This window comes from Saccopteryx leptura, chromosome 4 (assembly GCF_036850995.1).
Source record: "Saccopteryx leptura isolate mSacLep1 chromosome 4, mSacLep1_pri_phased_curated, whole genome shotgun sequence".
Taxonomy (NCBI): domain Eukaryota; kingdom Metazoa; phylum Chordata; class Mammalia; order Chiroptera; family Emballonuridae; genus Saccopteryx; species Saccopteryx leptura.
In genome coordinates this window covers 189650231-189677448 of record NC_089506.1, presented here as the reverse complement: position 1 = coordinate 189677448, position 27218 = coordinate 189650231, and the positions used below count along the sequence as shown (strand labels likewise).

Here is a 27218-nt window from a genome sequence, read left to right as displayed (position 1 = left end):
CCACCTCACACGAGACCTTTTATTATGATAGACCCTGAGGGCTGGCCCACTTCCCTCCTGCATCCCTGGGAGTAAGACTGGTCTTCCCTAGAGGATAAGATGTGAGATTTGTTGGGTGAGCAAATAGCTCCTCTCTTGGTCCAGGGGAGCAATCTTCCTTTGTGAGGTCCTCTCCAAGGCCAGGGTGATGCACGGAGGTCCTTCCTCTCCAGTGACGCCCAGGTTTACACAGTCCACTTCAGGCACCTGCGGCAGAGGAAGCCCAGGATGAGGAGAGGGTCTGGGAGGCTGTGGGGTGGAGGAGGAAGACAGGGTGGACCCGGGGACATGCTACGCTAACCTGGTCTCCTGGTGCGTGCCCAGACAGCGCACAGTGCAGTACCGGGCGCCACAGCTGACGCAGGTGTATGGGGAGGGGAAGCCGCACACAGCACAGAAGGGGCGCTGGGGCCGAGACGGGGGTCCTGCACAAGCCGTCAGGTAGTTGGGGCCCTCAGCCACACTCAGGTTCTGCAGATACAAGGGGACAGGCTCCATAACGCCTCCGCCCACCCACATAGCAAACATCCACTGGGGACAGGCATCTCAGTGGGCCCAGCCCTTCCTTGTGGCTTCCTCCTCGCCAGCTCCTCTCTTACCTGCTCCTCCAGTAAAGCCTGAAAGTTTTTTCGGAAACGAAGTTTAAAATGGTCACCTCGAGTTTTCTTCTTTTTCTTTCCTAGAGGTCAAGGGCAATGAGTTACCTGGCACATGCCAAGAAAAACCCCATCCTTCTCCGCCCCACCATTCCCAATGCCATCGTGGCCATTCCCTGCTACATACTCACCTGGGCTCTAATGGACCTCTGTCTACCATCCCTCTCCCTTCTCCCAACTTCTCTAACTCCAGTCTTCCTTCATCTCGACACTCCCGAAATCTAAGACTCTATATCAGAGCTCGAAAGGGATCTCAGAGCGCACCTGCTCTATCTTCTTTATTCTGTATACACAAGAGGAAACTTAGGCACAGAATGGGGAGAGTGACTAGCTCAAAGTCACAGGAGCTAGTCCCTGGCAGGGTCACAGGAGCTCCTGGGTCATCTGCCCCCAGCCTGATAGCCTTCCACAGCCCTAACTCAGGCAGACTCTTTCCCCTTCCTTCAGCCTTGTCTTCCCAGCCCCACCCTCCTCACCAGTGTCTGCATCATCATCAAACTGAGGCAGTCTCTTGCCGAGCTGGGGGAGTCCTGCGTGGGGGTCATCCTGGAAGTTGTCATTCTCCAAAGCCTCAAGCTGCCTGTTGATGCGGCGCTGCCGGGCAGCCCTGTCCAGCACCCGCCGCTGTCCAGGGTCCTGGGAGCGAACTAGACGGCGCAGAGCCATAGAGTTATGGTAGGCACAGAGAACATAGAAGCTGGGGTGACCATGGCTTTGGGAAGTGTGTGGATGATGTCCATGGGGTGTGGAGCCACATCTCTCTGATCTCATCCTAGTCACCAAGCCCTCGGCCCCTATATCTTCTACCAAAACAGTAGCTCCCCCTTATCTGCCGTCAACAGTGATCTGAAAACATTAAGTGGAAATTGAAATAAACAATTGATAAGTTTTAAATTGTGTACTGGTGTGAGTAGGTGTGGGTATAGGTAGCTCTAATACCACACAAGAGTTTCAACATCCAGGGCCACCAAGAAATTTTCATCACAGGAGCCTGTGATGAAATCTTGTGCCAAACCGCTCCATTCTACCCGGGAGGCAAATCATCCCTCTGTCCAAGTGTCCAGGCTGTATCTATTACCTGCCTGTTAACCACTACGTAGCCATCTCAGTTATCATATCAATTGTCAGGGTATTGCAGTGCTTTTGTTCATGTAACCCCTATTTTACTTAATAATGGCTCCAAAGCACAAGGGTGGTGATGCTAAAGATATGTCACAGAGAAGCTGTAAAGTAAATGTACATATAGGAAAAAACATAGTATGTAGAGGGTTTGGTACTGTCCATGATTTCAGGCTCCACTGGGGGTCTCTGAGCTTTCCCCCTGTAGATAAGGGGGGACCGTATATCAGTCCCTCTGGTTTGTTTCCTTCCCAGCTAACTAAGGCTGCTACTTCAGTCACTCATGCCTGTTTTCTATCCCTTCAGCCCTAGCCTCTCCTCCCAATCCCAGACCCAACGAATGAAACGTCTCCTGGAGACCTCTCACCGCTGGCAGGAATCACACAACCATGCTGACAGAGACCACTGTACACACGTACACACAGGGCTTCCAGGCTCCACTGGGACCTTAATGCACTTGGCCTTCATGCTCAGCAATCTCATTTCCTACCTCAAAGAAAATGGGCCACTGACACGTAGAGACACTCATCTTTCAGCCCACCCTCAATTATAATTGCATGGGCACCCAGCCCCCCCGTCCCACCAAGTCCCACTGCTTAACCCCAGCCCCCCCACCCCACCAAGTCCCACTGCTTAACGCCCAGCCCCCCCGCCCCACCAAGTCCCACTGCTTAACCCCCAGCCCCCCCGCCCCACCAAGTCCCACTGCTTAACCCCCAGCTCCCCCGCCCCACCAAGTCCCACTGCTTAACCCCCAGCCCCCCGGCCCCACCAAGTCCCACTGCTTAACCCCCAGCCCCCCGCCCCACCAAGTCCCACTGCTTAACCCCCAGCCCCCCCCCCGGCCCCACCAAGTCCCACTGCTTAACCCCCAGCCCCCCCCCGGCCCCACCAAGTCCCACTGCTTAACCCCCAGCCCCCCCGCCCCACCAAGTCCCACTGCTTAACCCCCAGCCCCCCCCCCGGCCCCACCAAGTCCCACTGCTTAACCCCCAGCCCCCCCCCCGCCCCACCAAGTCCCACTGCTTAACCCCCAGCCCCCCCTGCCCCACCAAGTCCCACTGCTTAACCCCCAGCTCCCCCGCCCCACCAAGTCCCACTGCTTAACCCCCAGCCCCCCCCCGGCCCCACCAAGTCCCACTGCTTAACCCCAGACCCCCACCCCACCAAGTCCCACTGCTTAACCCCCAGCCCCCCCGCCCCACCAAATCCCACTGCTTAACCCCCAGCCCCCCCTGCCCCACCAAGTCCCACTGCTTAACCCCCAGCCCCCCCCCCCCCGCCCCACCAAGTCCCACTGCTTAACCCTCAGCCCCCCCCCGGCCCCACCAAGTCCCACTGCTTAACCCCCAGCCCCCCCCCCGCCCCCCCAAGTCCCACTGCTTAACCCAACCCTTCACCTCCAGCTGAGTTCTCCCCTCCCTCTTGCATCTTCAATCTCTCCTCCTCAACTGGCACTTTCCCTTCAATGGAAAAACCTACAAAACTCTCATGTCTAGCCAACTTCACAGCTACTCTTCTTGACAGAGTGGTCCACGTGATGTTTCACTTCCTCATTTCCTGTCCGTCCCTCAACCCCAAGCAACCAACTGGTTTTTCATGGGAACCACTCACACTCAGGACACTTGTGACCTCCTCAAGCCAAGTCCAGGGTGCATTTTACTTACGTTCTCTACACTCCGAGACTGTGTTGACCATCTCCCTCAGGCGGAAAGTGTCCCTTTACCTGCTTCTTTGACATGACTCCAGGTTTCCCTTCCCCAGCTCTACGCTTCTGCTTCCAACCTCTGCCTCCAAGGAGATGGTTGTCCCTGTTCTCTTTCTCAGTCTCTAAACTCTTCCTAAGATTTCTAATCCAAACACAGGGCTCTCTCACCCATAAGCAAATGACTCCAAAAGGGATTCTCTCAATCCAGAACATTCTCTTGAGCTCCAAAACTGACTATTCAGCAGAAATTACCCGCTGACCCCATTGACACTGCAACTCAAAATTAAAAATCCTCCCACCTGCCCTGGCCGGTTGGCTCAATGGTAGAGTGTCGGCCTGGCGTGCGGAAGTCCCAGGTTCGATTCCCGGCCAGGGCACACAGGAGAAGCACCCATCTGCTTCTCCACCCCTCCCCCTCTCCTTCCTCTCCGTCTCTCTCTTCCCCTCCCACAGCGAGGCTCCATTGGAGCAAAGATGGCCCGGGCGCTGGGGATGGCTCCTTGGCCTCTGCCCCAGGCGCTAGAGTGGCTCTGGTCGCAAGGAGTGATGCCCCGGAGGGGCAGAGCATCGCCCCCTGGTGGGGTGCCTGGTGGATCCTGGTCAGGCGCATGCGGGAGTCTGACTGTCTCTCCCTGTTTCCAGCTTCAGAAAAATACAAACAAACAAAAAAAAAAAAATCCTCCCACCCAAGTATGCTTCTCTTCCTGTACACTGTAAGTGAATGGAACCATCTACATAGACATCCAAATCAGAAACCTAGGAGTTATTTTCATCCTCTCTTCATTATCATATCAGCTGTTCACCAGGTTCTGATAATTCTACACAAAATATCTCTTTATTCATTAAGTGAATATTTATTGAGTGCCTATAACCACAATAATAACATCAGTACCAGTGGCTAACACTTACTGGCTTAAGTAAAGCACTATACTGAGTCAGGCACTATACTAAGCTCTGTATAAATGGAAAGCTTTAACCTTTACAACAACCCTATTGGACAGGTATCATTATCATCTCCAGCTTATTACTGAAGTCTGCATAGCTAGTAAGTGGCTGGGTCAAAATCCAAACCCCAAAATGCCCAACAACAAAATACATGCTCTTTATCACTGCACTATATTGCCTCCCTTCTAAGTGTCAGATTGTGCCCTAGTTCTTAGAATACAAACAGGGCCACCCCTGGCTGGTTTGCTCAGTGGTAGAGCATCAGCCTGGCATGCAGGAGTCCTGGGTTTGATTCCCGGCCAGGGCACACAGGAGAAGTGCCTATCTGCTTCTCCACCCCTCCCCCTCTCCTTCCTTTCTGTCTCTCTCTTCCCCTCCCGCAGCCAAGGCTCCATTGGAGCAAAGTTGGCCCGGGCGCTGAGGATGGCTCTGTGGCCTCTGCCTCAGGCGCTAGAATGGCCCTGGTTGCAACAGAGCAATGCCCCAGATGGGCAGAGCATCGCACCCTGGTGGGCATGCCAGGTGGATCCCAGTCGGGCGCATGCGGGAGTCTGTCTGACTACCTCCCCGTTTCCAACTTCAGAAAAATATCAAAAAAAAAAGAATACAAACAGGGCCTATAGTCTGTTGGGGAATACAAATGATAAACAAGAATGGTAAAGCATAGTATTGCTAGTATAGGGAAGTACAAAGTGCTACAGAGCACTTTTACGTGAAACACCTAGCCTGGCTTTAGGGTAATCAGGGAGATTTTCCAATGGAAAGTAAGTCCAGACTGATGACTAGAAGTTAATCTGGTTGGGGTAGAGGGAGGTGTCGCAGGCCTTGGTTACTAGCATGAAAGAAGGTTGGATGGGAGACTGTGGTGCCTTGAATGAAATAAACGAAATTCTGTATGGCTGGTATATAAAGTGTGTGTACGTAGGAGGGGAGAGGGTATGAAGTCAGGCAAACCATTAAGAATCTTTCCTTTGCCTGACCAGGCGGTGGCGCAGTGGATAGAGCATTGGACTGGAATGCCGAAGACCCAGGTTCAAGACCCCGAGGTTGCCAGCTTGAGTGTGGGCTCACCTGGTTTGAGCAAAAGCTCACCAGCTTGGACCCAAGGTTGCTGGCTCGAGCAAGAGGTTACTTGGTCTGCTGAAGGCCCGTGGTCAAGGCACATATGAGAAAGCAATCAATGAACAACTAAGGTGTTGCAATGCACAACAAAAAACTAATGATTGATGCTTCTCATCTCTCTGTTCCTGTCTGTCCCTGTCTATCCTTCTCTCTGACTCTCTGTCTCTGTAAAAAAAATAAATAAATAAATAAAAAAAAATTAAATTAAATTAAATTAAAAAAAAGAATCTTTCTTTTAACTATCTACAAGAATTTGGATTTGGAGATTTTTTGGCAAGGGTGATATAAATCCAGTGAGTGGGTTTTTTTTGTTTTTGTTTTTTTTGTATTTTTCTGAAGCTGGAAATGGGGAGAGACAGTCAGACAGACTCCCGCATGTGCCTGACTGGGATCCACCCGGCACGCCCACCAGGGGCGAAGGTCTGCCCACCAGGGGGCGATGCTCTGCCCCTCCGGGGCGTCGCTCTGCCGCGACCAGAGCCACTCTAGCGCCTGGGGCAGAGGCCAAGGAGCCATCCCCAGCACCCGGGCCACCTTTGCTCCAATGGAGCCTTGGCTACGGGAGGGGAAGAGAGAGACAGAGAGGAAGGAGGGGGGGGGGTGGAGAAGCAAATGGGCGCTTCTCCTATGTGCCCTGGCCGGGAATAGAACCCCGGTCCCCCGCACGCCAGGCCTACACTCTACTGCTGAGCCAACCGGCCAGGGCCCCAGTGAGTGGTTTTAAGAAAGGGGTGACATGACTGGATTTATTACAAGTCAATCTGAAGGTGTTCTGACCCTCATTTATTTTTATCTGGACTATTCAATGACTTCCTAACTGGCCTTTCAGCCTCTAAACCTGTGCTATGCAATATAAACTCCTATATAAAGCATATATAAATATAAATACAATATAAAGTAGCCACTGGTCACATGTGGTTATTTAAATTTAAATGTAGATTAAGATGAATTAAAATTTTAAATTCAGTTCCTGGATTGCACTAGCCACATTTCAATTGCTCAATAGCCACATGTAGCTAGTGGCTGACATGTCCAACAGTGCTGATTAAGAACATTCCCACCCTGGCCGGGTAGCTCATTTAGTTAGATCATTGTCCTTACATGCCAAGGTTATAGGTTCTATCCCTGGTCAGGGTACATACAAGAATCAATCAATGAATGCATAAATTGGTGGAACAACAAATCAATATCCTTCTCTCCCTCAAAAATAGTTTTTTTAAAAAAGAACATCCCCATCATCCCAGAAAGTTCTACTGGACAGTGCTGCTCTAGTCCCGCCAATCCATCTCCAGTACCAAAGCCAGAACTGCCTATCTAAAAGATAAATCTGTCTCGGTTACTCCTCCTGGCTTAAAACCCCTGATGGCTCTCCAGTGCCTCAGAATTCAGATTCTTCGGCAGTGTATATACTGTAATGCCTTTCAAGTGTGCCTTTCCGTAGCCCTCCAGCCTCTTTTACTATCCCTCCCCCAAGCTCCGAACAGTGAACTTGGCTTCCTAAGCGACTTGCTTTCTTTCTTTCTTTTTTATTTTGACATTTATTTATAGATTTTAGTGAGAGAGGAAGGGAGACACACACAGGGACATCGATCTGTTCCTGTGCGTGCTCTGACCGGAGATCCAACCCGCAACCTCTGTTTCCGGACAATGCTCTAGCCAACTAGCCATCCAGCCAGGGCGCTACTTGCTTTTTTCTTGCTTTTTTTCCTTTGCAAATGAGGTTCCCGCGGCTAGGAATGAGTCCCCGCGCAGCAGTACCTTGGGAAACCTAACTCAAGTTTCAAGACTCAGCGGTCTCTTCCCCTCCAAGCCTTCAGGGTCTCCATCGTTTACAGAAGCTGGATTGGGTGCCACGCCTCCATGCGCCCAGGCACTGTGCATCCCTCTGCCACAGCACGTATGAAATACAATGGTGGGTCTGCCTATCCGTCCTCCTCCAAAAAAGCCAGTTCTAAGAAGATAAAGATCTTTTTTACTGTTCTCCATCCCCAGCGCCTGGCATCAGGCGGCATTGAAGCAGGCATCAATAAAACGTGAATGGTATGGGGGCTGCCCTGATGCCAGGACTCGAAGGCCGAGGAAAAGATTTGAGACTAATAATTGGGTGAGGAAATCTTAGGCTAGGTTCGGATTTGAGAGGAGGAAGGGAGCTAACCCCCGGGACTCACATACCCGAAGTTTTCTTTTCCACCATTTCCAAACACACAGCTGACGGAAGAGCCTATTGCGCACGCGTGCAAAACCCTCCGTTTTGGTAAGAGTATCATCACTTCCGGTGGCGTGTGCTTCTGCGCGTGCGCCAAGTAATTGAATTGCTTTAATTACGTGATATTCCCTTGGAAACAAGCAAGCTTTCTACCATATTTTATAGGGGCAAAAGTATCTCCGGCGTCAGTGTAGTTTTGTGTTCTGTGGGACCCCTGAAATGTGTCGTTTTAAAGATGTGGTGCCAGTGTTATTTCGAGAAACATCATTTTCCTTTGGTCTTTCTTTAGATGGCATTATAAAGACAGCCCCTGGATCTTCTCCACACTTCACACACACACACACACACACACACACACACACTTCTCCACACTACACACACACACACACACACACACACACACACTTCTCCACACTACACACACACACACACACACACACACACACTTCTCCACACTACACACACACACACACACACTTCTCCACACTACACACACACACACACACACACACACACACTTCTCCACACTACACACACACACACACACACACACACACACACACCCGGGCTCCAGACTCCTCGGCCTTCTCTCTCCCTTCCGCTCGCTCCTCTACTCGCCTCCACTCCACTCGCCTCTACAGCCTCGCTTTCCAGTCTTCTGTCCCGCCGCCGGGGGCAGGGCTGTGGCAAAGACCCGCCTCCGCGTCTCGTCGGATCCGCAAGGAGTCACTTCCCCTCTCCGGGTTTCAGTTTCCTCGTGTGTCTAGCGAACGGTGGGCCGGGCTGTCTCTGACCCAAGTCCTCAGCTCGTGATCGCCGGCCCGAACCCCGGCCCCTCTTTCGCCTCGTGGCCCAGCGGCCCCTCCGCTCGCTTTGCGCAGCTTGCGCGCCCGCGTCCAAGGACAATCCTCGCCTTGTCTGGGACGCCGGCATCTGGAGTTTTCTGTAACCTCTGGCTACGCCTTTTTTCCAGGGCGGAGCCCCAGCCCTGCTCCTTCTCGCGGTGGGCCGCACAGAGCCCGGGTCGCCTGCCTAGAGCCCCCCTCTCGATAGATGGGATCCTGGCGCGCAGCCGGAACCGGTTGCGGACCTGTGTGCGGTCTCAGCCAGCTCCCGGCGATGGCCTCCTGGGGCGAGGGACTCCGGCTCCTGCTGCTACTGCTGCAGCTGCTGCCGCCGCTTCCTGCAGCTTCGACCTCCGACCGTCCCCGGGGCGGCAACCCTGTCAACCCAGGTGAAACCCCCAGGAAAAGCCGACTGAGATCAGGGCTGATGTGTCTGCCGGCCCGGGCTTTGGAGAAGGGTTGGGGGCCGGCCTCTCTCGCCCAGCGTGCTCCTTGGGGTGCAACAGTTCACTCCCGACCCTGAACTGAGGTTTCCAGCCTCCCGGTGCTAATTGACCCCAAATTCCTTGGTGTCACTCCCATACTACTCTCACTGGGGTCGAAGGTTTTCTGGGGGAATATTTTAAGAGGGAAAAAGAATTAAGGGACATTAGCAGAGTTAGAGGGAGGGGAAGGGGACCTGAGGTGAGTGGAGCACATGGGGCAGTGAGCTGGGTGAGTGGGTCCCGAATGCCAAATTCCCGACTGGTGACAGAGAAGTTGCTGGTGATCACCGTGGCCACAGCCGAGACGGAAGGATACCAGCGTTTCCTGCGATCAGCTAAGTTCTTCAACTACACAGTGCGGGTGAGAAGAGTGCCCTCATAGCTGCTAAGGAGGTGGGAGGGTTTTCAGCTGGAGGAGTGGGCTGAGAGCTGGATGCCTGGGGCCCCACGGTGAGCCTGGCCTGCTGATTCCCTCCCTGGCATGGTGATCTCCCCCACAGACCCTGGGCCTGGGAGAGGAGTGGCGAGGGGGTGATGTGGCCCGAACAGTTGGTGGAGGACAGAAGGTCAGGTGGTTAAAGAAGGAAATGGAGAAATATGCAGACCAGGAGGATATGGTCATCATGTTTGTGGACAGGTAAGGAGCTGGGGATAGGGAGAAAGGGATAGGGCAAACAAGAGGAAGGGGGCGAGGATACTGAGATTCCTAGTGGCTGTCCTGTTCATCCTCCCCTTCCTTGCTAGCTATGATGTGATTTTGGCTGGCAGCCCCCCAGAGCTGCTGAAGAAGTTCGTCCAGAGTGGCAGCCGCCTGCTGTTCTCTGCAGAGAGCTTCTGCTGGCCTGAGTGGGGGCTGGCCGAGCAGTACCCTGAGGTGGGCACGGGGAAGCGCTTCCTCAACTCTGGTGGTGAGTGGCAAAGTACCCGAGGCAGAGGGGCCAAGAGTGATGGGGTATGGAGTGTTCCAGGTGCCTGGGGGCCAGAGAGGGAGTGGGGACAGGCTAATGGGACTCAGGGAGTCTTGAAGTCCCCACTTTCCTTCCCCCTGCAGGATTCATTGGCTTCGCCCCCACCATCCACCAAGTTGTCCGCCAGTGGAAGTACAAGGATGACGATGACGATCAGCTGTTCTACACTCGACTCTACTTGGACCCAGGACTGAGGGTAAGGAGGGAAAGAAGAGGGGTGACCACCTGCAGCTCTATGGGGGTGGCAGGTCTTGGTCTGAATGGGAGAGAAATGATAAAGGGACTTTGGAGAAGATGTAAAGAGAAGAGTGAGAAATGATGTCCTACCCCTTCTTTTTTTTTTTTTTTTAATTTTATTTATTTTTTACAGGAACAGAGAGAGAGTCAGAGAGAGGGATAGATAGGGACAGACAGACAGGAACGGAGAGAGATGAGAAGCATCAACCATCAGTTTTTCGTTGCGACACCTTAGTTGTTCATTGATTACTTTCTCATATGTGCCTTGACCGTGGGCCTTCAGCAGACCGAGTAACCCCTTGCTTGAGTCAGCGACCTTGGGTCCAAGCTGGTGAGCTTTGCTCAAGCCAGATTAGCCCACGCTCAAGCTGGCAACCCCGGGGTCTCGAACCTGGGTCCTTCCGCATCCCAGTCCGACGCTCTATCCACTGCGCCACCGCCTGGTCAGGCTGTCCTACCCCTTCTTGAACTAACTGCTCCATCTTTTGCCATCCAGGAGAAACTCAGCCTTAATCTGGATCATAAATCTCGGATCTTTCAGAATCTCAACGGGGCTTTAGGTAAGGAGAAAGGCATTCAGAAAGAGAGATAAGAGAGGCTGCAGGGGATCCTGAACTAGGCAGGGGATCCTGGTAGAATTAAAGTGATCTACAACTCACCTTTATGTTAACTTTATCAAATATCTGAATGGCTGATTAGATGGAGTTGCACGGTGCTAACAGCAGTAAAAGCAGTGGCCATCCTGACATCTATGGAGCATACTATGTGCCAAAGCCCTGGATTAGGGGCTTTACTTCTGTAATTTCATTAACACAACAATCTTACAAAGGAGAACTGGGGTCTGTGGTCATCTACCTGTTACAGATGAGGAAACTGCCTCTCTGTGGGGCTGATGACTTTCCCAGGTCACACCAGTAGTAAGTGGAGGAGCTCCCCAGGGTGGCATCAGAGAAACTGGATTCCCCCATATTTAGAAGTACCTGCTGCTTGGCGCCTTCAAGAGAAAGGGAGTCTAAATCTTCGCCTTTCTTTCCTAGATGAGGTGGTTTTAAAGTTTGATCGGAATCGTGTGCGTATACGGAATGTGGCCTATGACACACTTCCTGTTGTGGTGCATGGGAACGGTCCCACTAAGGTGCCCCAATGGCTCTTACCCTCAGCCCCAGCCCCTGCCCCATACCTGGCCCCAGCCCCTGGGTACCTACAGCCCTTATGAGCAGTAAAGTCCTCCCAGCCCCAGGAGCAGAGGTTTTGGGAGAGGTTTTAAGTGCCCACTGCTCCCCCTCCTTCCTTGTTCCTGTCCGTCTACCTGACATTCCTCCTCTGCAGTGCTGGATTCCTCTGCCTCAGCCTTTCCCCTTGTCTCTCACAACAGCTCCAGCTGAATTACCTGGGAAACTATGTCCCCAATGGCTGGACTCCTGGGGGAGGCTGTGGGTTCTGTGACCGGGACCGGAGGATACTCCCGGGGGGGCAGGTGAGGAGGGGTAGGGCAGGAGAGCAACTAAAGCAGGGGGTGCAGGGAGAGCATGCTGGGCGGCTGTGGAGGGCAGAGCTCCTGGGAACCCCCACACCTGGCCGGGTTGTGGCGGATAGGCCAGGCGAGGGTGCTGGGCATTCCTCTGAGCCCCGTTATAAATATCTTCTAGCCTCCCCCCCGGGTGCTTCTGGCTGTGTTTGTGGAACAACCTACCCCGTTCCTGCCCCGCTTCCTGCAACGGCTGACGCTCCTGGACTATCCCCCTGATAGGATCACCCTCTTCCTACATAACAATGTGAGACACCCTGGCAGAGTGTGGGCCCTCTCTGGGGACCTGCCCTGATCAGAACTTCCACCCTCCACCCAGATTGCCTCCTAGCCCTGTTCACTCACCACATCCCCTATTTCATCCCTCAGATGCCATCTTTTCTGCCCTCTCAGTACCCTTCCCCACTCACTTCCATCTCCAGGAGGTGTACCATGAGCCCCACATTGCAGACTTCTGGCCCCAGCTCCAGGACCACTTCTCAGCTGTGAAGCTGGTCGGGCCAGAGGAGGCCCTGACCCCAGGCGAGGCCAGAGACATGGCCATGTGAGTGAGACCTGGGCAGGGAGGATCATTGGGGTTGAAGGGAGTGGGAGATGGTGAGGCTGCCACCCATTGCACCACCCTTCCCTGTCTGTCCACCATCCAGCTTCTCCATGACCTCCACAGTCCTGCCCTCCCTGCCACCATATATGCTGTCTCTCCCTTGCCCCTCTCACAGACTGGACAATCTGGGGGTTCTGAGTGAGGGAGAGTTTCACTCACTCTGCAGTCTCCTCTGCCCACATACTTCAGTTTCAGCTTCTCTGTTGGTCTATCACCTCCAGGGATAAGTGTCGGCAGGACCTCAAGTGTGAATTCTACTTCAGCCTGGATGCTGATGCCGTCATCACCAACCAGCAGGTCCTGCGCAGCCTCATTGAAGATAACAGGTTGCTTGCCTGGCTCAGCCAGAGGGCCCCAAGTCATCCCCAGGGATCTCCCATCTCCTTCCCTGGGCATGGGGCTCATCTCTGCCCAGTCTTCACCTCCATCTATTCATAGGAAGGTCATAGCACCCATGCTGTCCCGCCATGGGAAGCTGTGGTCCAACTTCTGGGGAGCCCTGAGCCCCGATGAGTACTACGCACGCTCTGAGGACTACGTGGAGTTGGTGCAGCGAAAGCGAGTGTGAGTCCTGCCAGGGCTGCAGCCCCTCTCCACCTCCCACCTGGGCATGAACAGATGCCCACGCCCACTTCCAAGGCCTCAGTCTCAGGGACCTGGTGTGGTTGTAGGATAGGAAGTGACTTGGAGCAGGGTATGAAAGGGTTGTGACTAGCAGTGCTTAACAGAGGAAGTGAAAGGGCCTCCCAGCACAGAGGGCGGGGTGCCCTGAGGGAAGAGGCTCTCAGGCTGACCTGGGCAGAACTGTGGGGCCGCTCACCTAGCTGACCCTAGTGTGGGTACTTCCAGGGGCGTGTGGAATGTGCCCTACATTTCCCAGGCATATTTGATCCGAGGGGAGACCCTAAGGACAGAGCTACCCCAGAGGGAGGTGTTCTCGGGCAGCGACACTGACCCAGACATGGCCTTCTGTAAGAGCCTGCGGGAGAAGGTGAGCAGGGCAGTAGGACCCAGTGCTGGGGTGCGGGAGGCAGCCACCTTGTGTCTCCTGCTCACAACCTGTACCCACTCCAGGGCATCTTCCTCCACCTCAGCAATCAACATGAATTTGGCCGCCTCCTGGCCACTTCCCGTTATGACACAGACCACCTGTATCCTGACCTCTGGCAGATCTTTGACAACCCCCTGGTAAGTAGGGGGGCCCCTCACTCAAAGAATGTGAATGCCCTGCAGTATAAGTGGATGCACATGGGTACACACACCCTTGCAGGACGTGCTACTGCCCAGGCAGGGGCCGTCCAGGTGCTGGGGCTTCCTGGGTGGGATCAGATGAAGTAAAGAGGACACACATTGCCTGACCAGGTGGTAGCACAGTGGATAGTGTCAACCTGGGATGCTGAGGACCCAGGTTTGAAACACCGAGGTTGCTGGCTTGGGCACGGGCTCATGGCTTGAGCCCAAAGGTTGCTGGCTTAAAGCTCAAGGTCACTGGCTTGAGCAAGGGGTCACTGGTTCAGCTGGAGCCCCCTTGTGACCCCAATCAAGGCACATAGGAGAAAGCAATCAATGAACAAGTAAAGTGCCACAACAAATTCTCTCGCACGCTCACTAAAAAAAAAAAAAGAAAGAAAAGAAAGAGGACACACATCAAGGTGTACTCCCCCATTCCCTCCCCAGGACTGGAAGGAGCAGTATATTCATGAGAACTATAGCCGGGCCCTTGAAGGGGATGGACTCGTGGAACAGGTGAGCCCCACTCAGGATCCCTGACTGCCCTGATGGCCATCACGCCTTGAGTCCACTCCCTGTATTGATGGTTTCTAACCTGACTTCCCCACATGCCTTAGGGTTTTCTGCAGGAGCAAGATGAAGGCCAAGTCTGGTCAGATAGGTTTTCAGTCCCCACCCTAGCATTAGTCAGCGAGCCTCTTTGTCCAGTGGGTATATGGTATAGGAAAAATGACATTTTTGTAAAGTTTGAAAAGCACTGTCCTAGAATCTGGGGACCCGGGGCTCTCCTGCCATTGTGCTGTGTTCTCAGTGCTGCTCATGCTGTCTCTGGCCGAGCCTCTCTGGCCGAGCCCTTGCCAGGGCCCATCTCCATGCTCAGATCCCCCTTCTCCTAGCTTCTCTTCTCTCAACCCAGCCCTGTTCTTCCCCTGCCCCGCCCTCAGCCATGCCCAGATGTGTACTGGTTCCCTCTGCTGTCAGAGCAAATGTGTGATGAGCTGGTGGAGGAAATGGAGCACTATGGTCAGTGGTCAGGAGGCCGGCATGAGGTGAGAGGGGCTGGGGCAGGGAAAAAGGAGGGCCCCTTCCCGGAGTAAGGTGCTCTGGGTCTGATGAAGGGGAAATAGTATCATGAGAGTGGACACAGAGAGGGGGCCCACAAGGGTCACAAATGCATTCATTTACTCATTTACTTATTCATTCAAGAAATCCTTACTGGGCGGGTCCTAGATGCCAGCCACTGACCGAGGTGGCACAGGTGCACTGATGAGTTGCACAGGCCGAACTCGGCCCTCTCCCCTGTGGCTGTCAGTGGCGGCGGCAGCCTAGGTACAGTGGGAGTCACAGGGGGGGCCTTTGACCCAGATGTGGGGGGACCAAGGTGCTTCACAGAACAGGTGGCATCTTAGCTGAGACTACAAGGACAATAAGTGTGAGTCAAGCTGAGAAGTGGTTGAGGCTGTTTCAGACAAGGGAACACAGGCTTTAAGTCCCAGGAATAAGCTGAGGGGAGAGGCTGGCACTGCTGTCAGGGGCTTGGTGCCCACTGTCCACAGGACTCAAGACTGGCTGGAGGCTATGAGAATGTGCCCACGGTGGACATCCACATGAAGCAGGTGGGCTATGAGGACCAGTGGCTGCAGCTGCTGAGGACGTACGTGGGGCCCATGACCGAGAGCCTGTTCCCAGGCTACCACACCAAGGTGGGCTGCTGCTCCTGCCGCCACTGGGGCAGCACCGGGGTGGGGTGGGGCAGAGTCTTTTTGACCCTGTGGCCACTCCCACTCCCTGGACACAGGGGCTGTCACCTCCTTAGAAGAGCCCCTGGACCTGAGGGTCATCCCTCCAGCCCTTTTTCATGTCCCCATAGACCCGGGCAGTGATGAACTTTGTGGTCCGCTACCGGCCAGATGAACAGCCCTCTTTGCGGCCACATCACGATTCTTCCACCTTTACTCTCAACGTTGCTCTCAACCGCAAGGGTGTGGATTACGAGGTGAGCCCCTAATGCCTTCCTACTCCAGGGCATTGCCAGGGCCCCTACACACACACTCTTCCACTGGGACCGAGTCCACCCCTTACAACCCTGCACATGGCCCTCAGGCGCCCTCCCTGCCCCCAGCCTGCTCTCTGCACATTTCCCTCTTACTTTGCTGGTTTCCTTTCCTGGATTGCTTCTAGTCTGGCTGCCTTGCCCTCCCTCCTGTGTCTTCCTGTCAGCTGACACCCCAACCCCCCTGCATCCCCCCACCCCTATACCTCTGGTCTGCCTCTCATGGTTTTGTATCTCTGCCTCCAATCCTATGTCTGCTCACTCTCCCCTTCTGTCCCCTTCCCAGGGAGGTGGCTGCCGCTTCCTACGCTATGACTGTGTGGTCTCGGCCCCACGGAAGGGCTGGGGGCTCTTGCACCCTGGCCGTCTCACCCACTACCATGAGGGACTGCCCACCACGAGGGGCACTCGCTACATCATGGTGTCCTTTGTTGACCCTTGACATTCAGCCACTCTGTCAAACCTCTCCTGCCATCGTGCCTTCTTGTGCCCCACTCCTTGGAGGGGGCCTGTCTGGCTGCTCGCTTACTGAGTACGTTTGGTGTGTCTGGGACTGAATGTCTCACCTCACTCCCCCCCACACACAGCCCTCTCGGGAAGCTCCTGGAGCCCCCTTGTCCTGCTTCTCAGCCCCCAGGGGTTCCTGGGGAGAGCTTCTGGGGGGTTCCCTGTGTGATAACTTATTGTTTCTTCGCCTCACTCCTAATAAAGGAGCATTTGTAATTCTTGAGTCTATTTATTGTCTTTTATCTACCTATTGACTCTGTACCCCTCCTGACACCCAGAGTAGGGAGAGACCAAAGTTACTCCAGATAAAAAGGACAGAGAGCCTGACCTGTGGTGGTGCAGTGGATAAAGTGTTGTCAACCTGGAACGCTGAGGTTGCCGGTTTGAAACCCCGGGCTTGCCTGGTAGAGGCACATATGGGAGTTGATGCTTCCTGCTCCTCCCCACCTTTTCTCTCTCTCTCTCTACTCTCTCTCTAAAATGAATAAAGTTTAAAAATAAAAAAAGGACAGAGAAGAGGAAAAGGAAGAATCAGAATGTGTGGCACCTAGGAGCTTCCCTGGATCCGGCTTCTCACTGCCCTGTATTGCCTGAGCTGGGACGGTGCCTTCAAAGGGCCAAACGAAAAGGACTTCACCATCAGGCTCAGTTGAAAGCCACCCCCCACCCAGCCCCTGCACTCTTTTCCCTGATTCTCTCATCACTGATGGCCTCTTCTCCTTTACATGAAGAGTGAGGTAGCACACCCCCGAGCTGGGCTCCAGGGACAGTGCTCAGAGAAGACTCCCTGGAGGCATGTATACTATGAGGAAAGGCAGGCAGGAGCCTTCCTGTCGCTGCTGGGACCCGAACTTTTAGTTGGGGGGATCAGGAAAGGGAAAGCCCTGGTGGGCCATTCCAAGGAAGGCTTCCTGGGAGAGGACAGTGAAGCAGCCATGGGAAAGAGAACGGAGAGCAGGTCTTGCTTCCAGCCTCTGGGGGCCCAACAAGCCCTTGTCAGACCCCTCCACCCAGGAACCCTGAGGACAGCCAGCCATGTCTCTTCAGGTTGATCTCTACCAGCCTTGGACCAACCTATCTTCCTGAATTTATCTCCCAACTGTTCCCTTGTAGAAACCTTTTAAAAACTAAACAGGCCTGTTCACCTGTCCCAGGACATTTTCTGCCTTCTACACCTCACTTGCCATTCATACTTTATCCCTGCCTCCTTCCCAGACTCCCAGAAAAACTCCCCCATGAAGCCTTCCTTCCTGGGGGGCAAGGCAGGTCACCTGAGTGGATGGGTCACCTTGCTATGTGGACTGAGCATCTCTCAGGCTAGACTTTTTTTTTTTTTAATTTCTTATTTTTTTACTTATTCATTTTAGAAAGTGGGGGGAGAAGGCGGGGGGGGGGGGAGCAGGAAGCATCAACTCCCATATGTGCCTTGACCAGGCAAGCCCAGGGTTTTGAACCAGCAACCTCAGCATTTCCTGGTCGACGCTTTATCCACTGCGCCACCACAGGTCAGGCATCTCTGGCTAGACTTTTTTTTTTTTTTTTTTTTTTTATTTTATTTTTTTAATGGGGTGACATCAATAAATCAGGATACATATATTCAAAGATAACAAGTCCAGGTTATCTTGTCGTTCAATTATGTTGCATACCCACCACCCAAAGTCAGATTGTCCTCTGTCACCTTCTATCTTGTTTTCTTTGTGCCCCTCCCCACCCCCTTTCCCTCTCCCATTCCCCCCTCCCCCCTGTAACCACCATACTCTTATCAATGTCTCTTAGTTTCACTATTATGTCCCACCTACGTATGGAATAATACAGTTCCTGGTTTTTTCTGATTTACTTATTTCTCTTCGTATCATGTTATCAAGATCCCACCATTTTGCTGTAAATGTTCCGATGTCATCATTTCTTATGGCTGAGTAGTATTCCATAGTGTATATGTGCCACATCTTCTTTATCCAGTCATCTATTGATGGGCTTTTTGGTTGTTTCCATGTCCTGGCCACTGTGAACAATGCTGCAATGAACATGGGGCTGCATGTGTCTTTACGTATCAATGTTTCTGAGTTTTGGGGGTATATACCCAGTAGAGGGATTGCTGGGTCATAAGGTAGTTCTATTTTCAGTTTTTTGAGGAACCACCATACTTTCTTCCATAATGGTTGTACTACTTTACATTCCCACCAACAGTGTATGAGGGTTCCTTTTTCTCCACAGCCTCTCCAACATTTGCTATTACCTGTCTTGCTAATAACAGCTAATCGAACAGGTGTGAGGTGGTATCTCATTGCCGTTTTGATTTGCATTTCTCTAATATCTGGCTAGACTTTTAAGTTCATCTGACTCTGGCTCCCACTACCTTTATCGCATGCCCTGTGGATGGAAGTAGGCTAAGCAGAGACAAGAAAGTGCCTCCTGATAAGGTACCTGGACAAGGAAGCCTGTGCAAGAATGGAACAGAAAGGGTGTGCCAGCCTGAGCAGTCTGTCCTGGCCTGATTCTCTCATCACTGATGGCCTCTTCTCCTTTTATTTCTGGTTTATTCTGTCTCCTACAGTGGGTATATTCATTTACAAAGTATCTCCCATCTGCCAGGCACCCACCACAAGGTCTACAGTGATGAGTACATTATGGCCTCTTGTTGCTTACAGTTTAGGGGAGACCTTATTTTAAAAATCCCCATAATGGAAGGAAAATATTTTATGCTAGGAGAGCATGTGACAGAGGCACTTGATGGGTTGTGTGTCAGACTTTCCTAAAGAAGTGACATTCCCGGCCCTGGCCGGTTGGCTCAGTGGTAGAGCGTTGGCCTGGCGTGCGGGGGACCCGGGTTCAATTCCCGGCCAGGGCACATAGGAGAAGCGCCCATTTGCTTCTCCACCCCCCCCTTCCTCTCTGTCTCTCTCTTCCCCTCCCGCAGCCAAGGCTCCATTGGAGCAAAGATGGCCCGGATGCTGGGGATGGCTCCTTGGCCTCTGCCCCAGGCTCTAGAGTGGCTCTGGTCGCAGCAGAGCGATGCCCCGGATGGGCAGAGCATCGCCCCCTGGTGGGCAGAGCGTTGCCCCTGGTGGGAGTGCTGGGTGGATCCCGGTCGGGCGCATGTGGGAGTCTGTCTGGCTGTCTCTCCCCATTTCCAGCTTCAGAAAAATACAAAAAAAGAAAAAAAAAAAAAAAAAAAGAAGAAGTGACATTCCCTAACCTGGAGAAACAGCTACATGCCTCTGTCCTCAGGCCAGGACAACAGATAGGCTGTGCTGGCCTTGTCAGAGGACACCAAACCTGGTGTGGGCTGGGGGGGACAAAGGTTGGATGCTGATGCCTGGATCTTTCAGAGGAGAGGAGAGGGAGGAGGGCAGGGCCCCAATCCACTTGGAGGGTGTGCCCACTGCACAGAGGGCCCTCTCTTGAGGGTCTCAACAACCCTTCACTTTTCCCACAAAGCGCTTCCCTCTGGAGCGGCTCCCCATGGAGTCCTAGGCTGTTCTCACGCATGTTGGGAGCCCTGCCATTCGTGGTACACGCAACTCTAGCAACCTCCCACTTTCATAGACCTCTGCTAGCCAGCTCTTCACAGAGGCCAGAGGTCCTGACCCCACAAAGTCCAAAGACCTGCCTCACCACCCCACCCCCACACCCCTACCTCCAGCCCGTCAACCCTGCTCATTTCCATGAGCTCAGGTAGTGGTTAACCCTTCCGTGCAGGGGCTCAGCGGATTCTAGTGTGCAAGTCAGCAAAGAGGACAAAAATGGGGTGGGTGGAACCAGGACCAGGGGTCAAGGCCAGTGGGTTGGGCCAAAAGACGGGTGTGCTTAAGAAGGCAAGGTGGCCCCTGTGCGACTACCCACCGCAGAATGCCGGCCTCTTCCAGCCGTTTACGCCAGTGCCTCCAAGTGTTTGCTGTCCTGCAATGGGTCTTCTCCTTCTTGGGACTGGGTGAGTCTCTGAAGCCCTGGACCTAACCTCACACAACCTGAGCCTCTGCTTCCCCATTAACACAAGGGAGGAGGTGGGGCAGGGATCTCCAGAATCCTTAAAGGAGAAAAAATGAGGTGGGACAGGGAAGTGGGGGCAAGGGGAAATCTGGGACTTATACGCCTGGGTGCTGATATCCCCTTCCCCATCCTGCAGCCCAGGTGTGCCTGGCGGTGCTGCTCCTCCTTCTCCTAGGCCCAGCCTGGATACTGGCAGTCCTCTACTTGGTCTGGCTCTATAGAGACAGGGACACGCCACAGACAGGGGGTCGCAGATCTGCCTGGGTCCGCAACTGGGCCATTTGGAGACATTTCCGGGACTACTTCCCCATCTCGGTGAGGGCCCCCAGAGGCTGCGCGCTGGGTTGGGGGCAGGAATACAGAATCGACTCTTCCTATCGTCATCCCCAAAAGTCCAATCTCACCGCCAGGGTGGGGTGTGCACCTTCTGCCCCCCCAGCTGGTTAAAACCGCAGAGTTGGATCCCTGCCACAACTATCTCTTCGGCTTCCACCCTCACGGCGTCCTGGTCATCGGGGCCTTCAGCAACTTCTGCACAGAGGCCACCGGCTTCTCCCGCATCTTCCCTGGCCTCTGCCCGCACCTGCTCATGCTGCCTTGTTGGTTTCACCTCCCTTTCTTCCGGGACTACATCATGTGTAGTGGTGAGGAGTGGCGAGCCCGACTCCAGGAGACCTGGTTCTTGCTCTCACCTCTTACCTGCCTTCCTCCTGTCTGGAGACTCCTAGTCCCAACTCTACCTTTCTGGTGCCCTCCTCCCTCTCCTCTCCTCTGGAAGATCCGGGCATCAGCACCCCCCAGCCTTTGCCTCCTCACCCCCCAGGTTTGGTGTCCTCTGACAAGGCCAGCGCTGCCTATCTGTTGTCCCGGCCTGGGGGCGGCCAGGTGGCCGTAGTGGCGGTTGGAGGGCCCCTGGAGTCGCTGGAGGCAAAGCCCGGAGCGCTGAGCTTGAGGATCCGGAATCAGAAGGGGTTTGTCAAATTGGCGCTGGAATACGGGTGAGGAGGCTGCAGGTGGCCGAAGGGGGGCGCGCGGGAGGAGCGCAGCGCGCCCCCGGGGCCCGGAATCAGGCGCGCCTCTCTCTCCCAGGGCCTCTCTGGTGCCTGTCTTCTCTTTCGGGGAAAACGAGCTCTTCCAGCAGTTTCCGAACCCACCGGGCTCGTGGGTTCGGAGGGCTCAGGAAACGTTACAGCGGCTGCTGAGCGTGGCCCTGCCGCTGTTTCATGGCCGCCTAGGTCTCCTCCTGCCCTTCCGCACGCCCATCCACACGGTCGGTGAGCTGGGGCCCGCCCACTCCCGGGACCTCAGTCCCCCGCGGGGTCCCCGAGCCCGGCTATGCAGGTCGCTGGCTGAGGCCTGAAACCCGGCTGTCCGCCGCGTGTGGCCACGCCGGCCTGGCCGCCAGGCTGGCCTTTGACAGTCGCCGGCGCCGTGACCTTTGCTCCAGACAATCGCAGCGGGCGGGAGGGAAGGGGACTAGGAGTCCCAGTTATCCCTCTCTTGGTTCTCGTTCCTCCCATAGTAGGGGCTCCGATTCCGGTGCAGAAGAGCCCGCGGCCCAGCCGGGCGCAAGTGGACACTCTGCACGCGCTCTACGTTGAGCGGCTCACGCGGCTGTTCGAAGAGCACAAGGCGCGCTACGGGATCCCGGCGGAGCAGCACCTCGTCCTCACCTAGGCGCGCTACTGCCTCCCAGTCCTCCCCGGCCCCCTCGATGACTGTGGGGGGGGGGGCGGGGGTGGAATTAAAAGCGGGAACAGATCTGCGCTGTTTGTGTGTGTTTGTGCACAGCCGGGAAGGTCTGCGCGCGCTGCAACCCAGCCTGCCCCCCTACCTCCGAGCCTGGCCAAGGCACCCGGTGGCCTTGATACTCTCGGAGACCCACAAAAAGATCCCGGGCATCTGTCAGGGGCCTGCTCAGCCTCATTCGATATCAGACAGTCTCAGTTGGGTTTATGGCTCCCGCCAGAGGCTGGGGCCCAATCCTGGGCCTCTCCGGCGCCTTCTTAGTCTCCTCCGCACATTCGTTGCTTCACCTCCTTCTCACAGCCCCTCGCTCCTCCCAGACCCGCCCCGCAGCCAGCCCCGACTGACTCAGGAAGCTCAAAGATCAGACGGAGAACAGCCTGAAGACATCCGGATCCAAGGATCGCTCCGTCCACAGCTCTTCTACCCCACCCCACACCCCCCACACACGCAATCCCGGAGGTCCCAAAGGCTTGGCCTCTCAGACGGGAAAGCCTTCCTGGGCGCCTTGGAAAACCATCATTTGTCCTCCTGTTCCTGGGGTCTTGCTGGCAGAGGGCAGCTACTGGAATAGGAGTCTCCACCTTCCTGCCACCCTCCTGCACCATGAAAACTCTGCGGAAACAGTGGCTGGAAGCAGTGGGCGCCTACCATTACGTGCTCATTTTCCTCTTCATGGGTGAGAAGAGTGGGAGAGCATGGATGCATGGGGTCAACCGGGGGAGAAGGGACTGGGGGCAGGGGAAAGCTGGCGGTCCACTCACCTGATGCCTAAGGGCAAAGAGAGAGGGAGAGGGCTGATGTGGGGCTAGGAAATAGCGGGAGGATAGGATCCGTGAGGGTGGGAAAGAACCACTGGATAAAAACCACTTCGTTTCAAAAGCTAATTTGTTTTTCTTTCTTATCTTTCACTAAGGCCTTCTTTCATTCCTTCTTATCTTCTCCCTCCTCTTCACATCCCTCTGGTCATTCTCTGTTCTCTACTTGGCATGGTTCTTCCTAGACTGGGACACACCCAACCAAGGTAAGTGCTGGAAAGGGGCCCATGTAGTGAGAGATGGCAACTGGGTGCCTCCAGGGTTTCTTCCACCCACATCTCTTTGCCCCAAGGTGGAAGGCGGTCTGAGTGGATGAGGAACTGGACCATTTGGAAATACCTAAGGGATTATTATCCTATTAAGGTGACAGGTTACCCTCCAGGGAGACTCTCTGCCTCCTCTTCTTCCCACCTCTCCTACCTGTTCATCCTTCCCTGTGCTAGAGCCCGAGCCCCAACTGCCTAAGCTAAGGCAATGGGGGGGGGGGGGATGGTTTTCAATAGTGGGCCCTTGTGCCCTTGCCCTTATCCTCGGACCTTGAACTCTGAAGTCTGTTGGGGTAGAGGGCAACACTTTTCAGCAGTGCCCTGACCTCTATGCCTTCTTTCCTTCATCCTGCCCAACACCCCAAAGCTGGTGAAAACAGCGGAGCTGCCCCCTGACCGGAACTATGTGTTTGGCTCTCACCCACATGGGATCATGTGCATCGGAACCTTCTGTAATTTCGCCACCGAGGGCAACGGCTTCTCCCAGCACTTCCCTGGGCTTCGGCCCTCACTAGTCGTGCTGGCCACACTCTTCTACTTCCCAATCTATCGAGACTACATCATGTGCGCTGGTGAGCCTCCAGCTGAGTGGCCAGGAATAGACTCATAGTGAGCACTGGATAGACTCATAGTGAGCATCAGTGAATAGCTTTGGAGCAAGTGTCCTATGGTGTCCTTGCTGGAACAGACACCATAAGTACAAAGACACGGGCATGGTGGGTAGGGGGGGTTGGAAGGAATGGGATCTGGGGCTCACCTTCAGATACTAAAGGGTGGGGTGAGGGGCCGGAGCCAAGGATGGGGTGGTGACTACTCCACGCCTCCTCATGCCTGCAGGAGTATGTTCTGTGAACCGCGAGGGCCTGGACTATATTCTGTCACAGCCCCAGCGTGGGCAAGCCGTGGTCATCATGATTGGGGGTGCCCATGAGTCCCTGTATGCGATTCCAGGGGAGCATCACCTCGTTCTCCGGAATCGCAAAGGCTTTGTACGCCTGGCACTGAGACATGGGTGAGTGGGTTGCTGGTGCCCAGTCCACAGCTGCTGTTAATGGTTAGAACTTTATAGTGTGTCTGGGGGTACACACTCCATTCCTACACATGCAGGTCCCTGGAGGTGGGAGTGTGTGCTCCCAGAGCCCACATTGCCCCTCATCCCTGGACGGAGCTCACACCAGTGCATGAGGGCTTACTCTGTGCCAAGCACTGTGCCCACTTTCCAGGCTTCCTCCTCCAAGACAGTCAGCGTCGTCGTGCAAATAGCAGGACCCTTCAGATTAGAAGCACAAGGTTCAGGCCCTGGCCAGTTGGCTCAGTGGTGGAGTGTCGGCCTGGCGTGCGGAGGTCCTGGGTTCGATTCCCGGCCAGGGCACACAGGAGAGGCACCCATCTGCTTCTCCACCCCTCCCCCTCTCCTTCCTCTCTGTCTCTCTCTTCCCCTCCCGCAGCCAAGGCTCCATTGGAGCAGAAGATGGCCCAGGCGCTGGGGATGGCTCCTTGGCTTCTGCCCCAGGCGCTAGAATGGCTCTGGTTGCAACAGAGCAACGCCCCAGATGGGCAGAGCACCACCCCCTGGTGGGCATGCCGGGTGGATCCCGTTCGGGCGCATGCGGGAGTCTGTCTGACTGCCTCCCCATTTCCAGGTTCAGAAAAATACAAAAAAAAAGAAAAAGAAAAAAAAAGAAGCACAAGGTTCAAATCCTTCTCTGACACTATCTCAAAAGCAAGACCGTAGGCATGTTTCTTCACCTGCAAAATAGAGTTAAAACCTGCCTTGCAACAATGTAACTGTAAAGACTAGATGAGGAAATGTATATATGAAGGTTTAGTACACAGTTGTTTCTCAGGATGTGTGAGTCCCTTCCTCTAGGTCTTTTTTTTTTATTAATTTTTTTAGAGAGAGAAAAGGAGAGAGTGAGAGACAGGAACAGCGATCTGTTTCTGTATGTGCCCTGGCCAGGGATCAAACGGGCAACTTCTGTGCTTCACAAAGATGCTCTAACCTAACCAACTGAGCTCTCCAGCCAGGCCTTCCAGAGCTTTTTTTTAAAAAAACTTGTTTATTGACTGAGTTTAGAGCGAGAGGAAGAGAGAGAGAAACATTTATTTGTTCCACTTACTTATGTACTCATTGGCAGATTTTTTTTATTTATTTATTTTTTTGGTGACAGAGAGATAGAGGGACAGATAGGGACAGACAGAAAGGGAGAGAGATGAGAAACATCAGTCTTTCATTGCAGCTCCTCAGTTGTCCATTGATCGCTTTTTCCTAAGTGCCTTAAAGGTGGAGGGGGCTACAGCAGGGCAAGTGACCTTGGGCTCAAGCTAGCAACCATGGGCTTCAAGCCAGCGACTTTTGGGCCAAGCTAGCAACCATGGGGTCATGTCTATGATCCCACACTCAAGCCAGTGACTCCGCGCTCAAGCTGAGGACCTCGGGGGTTTTGAACCTGGGTCCCCTGCGTCCCAGTATGACACTATCTACTACGCCACCGCCTGGTCAGGTATTTTGGCTGATTCTTGTATGTGCCCTGACCAGGGGTCAAATCTGCAATGTTGGTGTATCGGGATGATGCTTGGAACAACTGAGCTACCCGAACAGGGCTCTAGCTCTTTCTTTGTAACCATTGTCATTTGCTTTAAAGGCCTTGGAAGGTGAAATCATGAGGTATGGGGGGATATGCTGTTCTCTGGGGTTCCCACCTTGGGGTACTCCAAGAGCCTCTTGCCTGACCACCCCTCTTCTCTACCGCCTCCCCTTCCCAGGGCCTCCCTAGTGCCTGTGTACTCCTTTGGGGAGAATGAGGTCTTCAGACTTAAGGTTTTTGCCGCAGACTCCTGGCAGCATCTGTGTCAGATCATCTTCAAGAAGCTCATGGGTTTTTCTCCTTGCATTTTCTGGGGCCGGAGTTTCTTCTCAGCCAACTCCTGGGGCCTGCTGCCCTTCCCTGTGCCCATCACCACCGTAGGTGAGTCCTCATCTCCAGGGAAGAAAGCTGCCGTCAGCCGTGTGGGCGGCCAAGGCCTCTCACCTCACCTGTCTCCCCTCTCCCTGCAGTGGGCCGCCCCATCCCCGTGCCCCAGTGCATCCACCCCACTGACGAGGAAGTTGACCACTACCACATGCTCTACATGAAGGCTCTGGAGCAACTGTTTGAGGAGCACAAGGAGAGCTGTGGTGTCCCTGCTTCTACTCACCTCACCTTCATATAGCCCTGGCCTTGCCTCTGCCCCTCAGCCCCTGAGCTCCTGATCCCGGCTCACTGAGACACTCCCACCTGCTGTCATGTCTGGTCCTTCAATAAAAGCTAGTTTTCTCCCACCACTGCTATGTAATAGGGTGCCCACAGAGCTGACGCTCTCGCTCTGGGAGTTAGCAAGCCCAGGCATAGTCAGCATGCATCCTAGTGTGCCACAGAGTTCCTGCCTGAGGTTGGGTATCATGACTCTAAATTCTCCTTCCAGTGAGAATTAGTTATGCTGCACGACCTTGCATAAGTCTCTTCCCTTTGCTGGGCCCCTTCTCCCTCTGTAAATGAAAGCATCTACTTAGCTAAGAGCTGTTGAGCACTCAGACTGAGTTGCGGAGGGTGGCTGCAAGAAGGGCAGGCTTTGAAGGGTAAGCAGGATTTAGGTCAGTGGAGAAGACTGTGTGAGTAGTGGAACAGTATGAGCTAAAGCTGAGCTTGGTCAAGGGAACCTGACAGTATGGAGATTAGAGTGATCCCCAGTGGTAGGAAAGACAGTTACATACATAGCTTGCTTCTGTACCCCCTCCTCCTTTAAGTTTACTTGGGACTGGGAAACCAGATGAGGCGAGGGTTTGTTTTACCCACAGGAAATCCTACTGTGAGCCAAGCGTTACATCACCATTTACTCATTTACTTAAAAAGCAGGACTAGCCTGACCTGTGGTGGCGCAGTGGATAAAGTGTCAACCTGGAAATGCTGAGGTCGCCGGTTCGAAACCCTGGGCTTGCCTGGTCAAGGCACATATGGGAGTTGATGCTTCCAGCTCCTCCCCCCTTCTCTCTCTCTGTCTCTCTCTCTCCCTCTCTCTCTCCTCTCTAGAAAATGAATAAAGAAAAAAAGGGAAAAAAAGCAGGACTATTGTGAAGATTAAAGAATTAAGATTTAGGAGCTTAGA

The 27218-nt window shown here is 54.1% G+C and overlaps 4 protein-coding genes across 4 annotated transcripts; 3 read left to right on the top strand and 1 right to left on the bottom strand.

The window, feature by feature from the left end:
• ZNHIT1 (zinc finger HIT-type containing 1) lies at positions 1–7919 on the bottom strand. The gene is made up of 5 exons (XM_066382319.1): positions 7762–7919; positions 1172–1342; positions 639–718; positions 341–510; positions 1–246 (listed from the first exon to the last, which is right to left on the bottom strand). The coding sequence occupies exons 1-5, from the start codon at positions 7781–7783 to the stop codon at positions 225–227; spliced, it is 465 nt and encodes a 154-aa protein (XP_066238416.1). The 5' UTR covers positions 7784–7919; the 3' UTR covers positions 1–224.
• A 468-nt stretch (positions 7920–8387) lies between these two features.
• PLOD3 (procollagen-lysine,2-oxoglutarate 5-dioxygenase 3) lies at positions 8388–16475 on the top strand. The gene is made up of 19 exons (XM_066382318.1): positions 8388–9029; positions 9395–9486; positions 9626–9762; positions 9870–10033; positions 10177–10289; positions 10827–10890; positions 11368–11465; positions 11706–11807; positions 11980–12105; positions 12281–12402; positions 12684–12788; positions 12901–13026; positions 13312–13453; positions 13537–13650; positions 14140–14208; positions 14637–14741; positions 15249–15395; positions 15563–15688; positions 16032–16475. The coding sequence occupies exons 1-19, from the start codon at positions 8849–8851 to the stop codon at positions 16185–16187; spliced, it is 2289 nt and encodes a 762-aa protein (XP_066238415.1). The 5' UTR covers positions 8388–8848; the 3' UTR covers positions 16188–16475.
• A 3556-nt stretch (positions 16476–20031) lies between these two features.
• On the top strand, positions 20032–22032 carry LOC136403509 (2-acylglycerol O-acyltransferase 2-B-like). Its single transcript, XM_066382317.1, has 6 exons — positions 20032–20183; positions 20379–20557; positions 20682–20886; positions 21066–21240; positions 21332–21516; positions 21765–22032. The coding sequence occupies exons 1-6, from the start codon at positions 20102–20104 to the stop codon at positions 21917–21919; spliced, it is 981 nt and encodes a 326-aa protein (XP_066238414.1). The 5' UTR covers positions 20032–20101; the 3' UTR covers positions 21920–22032.
• A 328-nt stretch (positions 22033–22360) lies between these two features.
• MOGAT3 (monoacylglycerol O-acyltransferase 3) lies at positions 22361–26960 on the top strand. Its single transcript, XM_066382316.1, has 7 exons — positions 22361–22667; positions 22905–23012; positions 23099–23169; positions 23440–23644; positions 23910–24084; positions 25839–26041; positions 26131–26960. Exons 1-7 carry the CDS (start codon positions 22595–22597, stop codon positions 26283–26285), a joined length of 990 nt encoding a protein of 329 aa, XP_066238413.1. The 5' UTR covers positions 22361–22594; the 3' UTR covers positions 26286–26960.
• Positions 26961–27218: the final 258 nt, after the last annotated feature.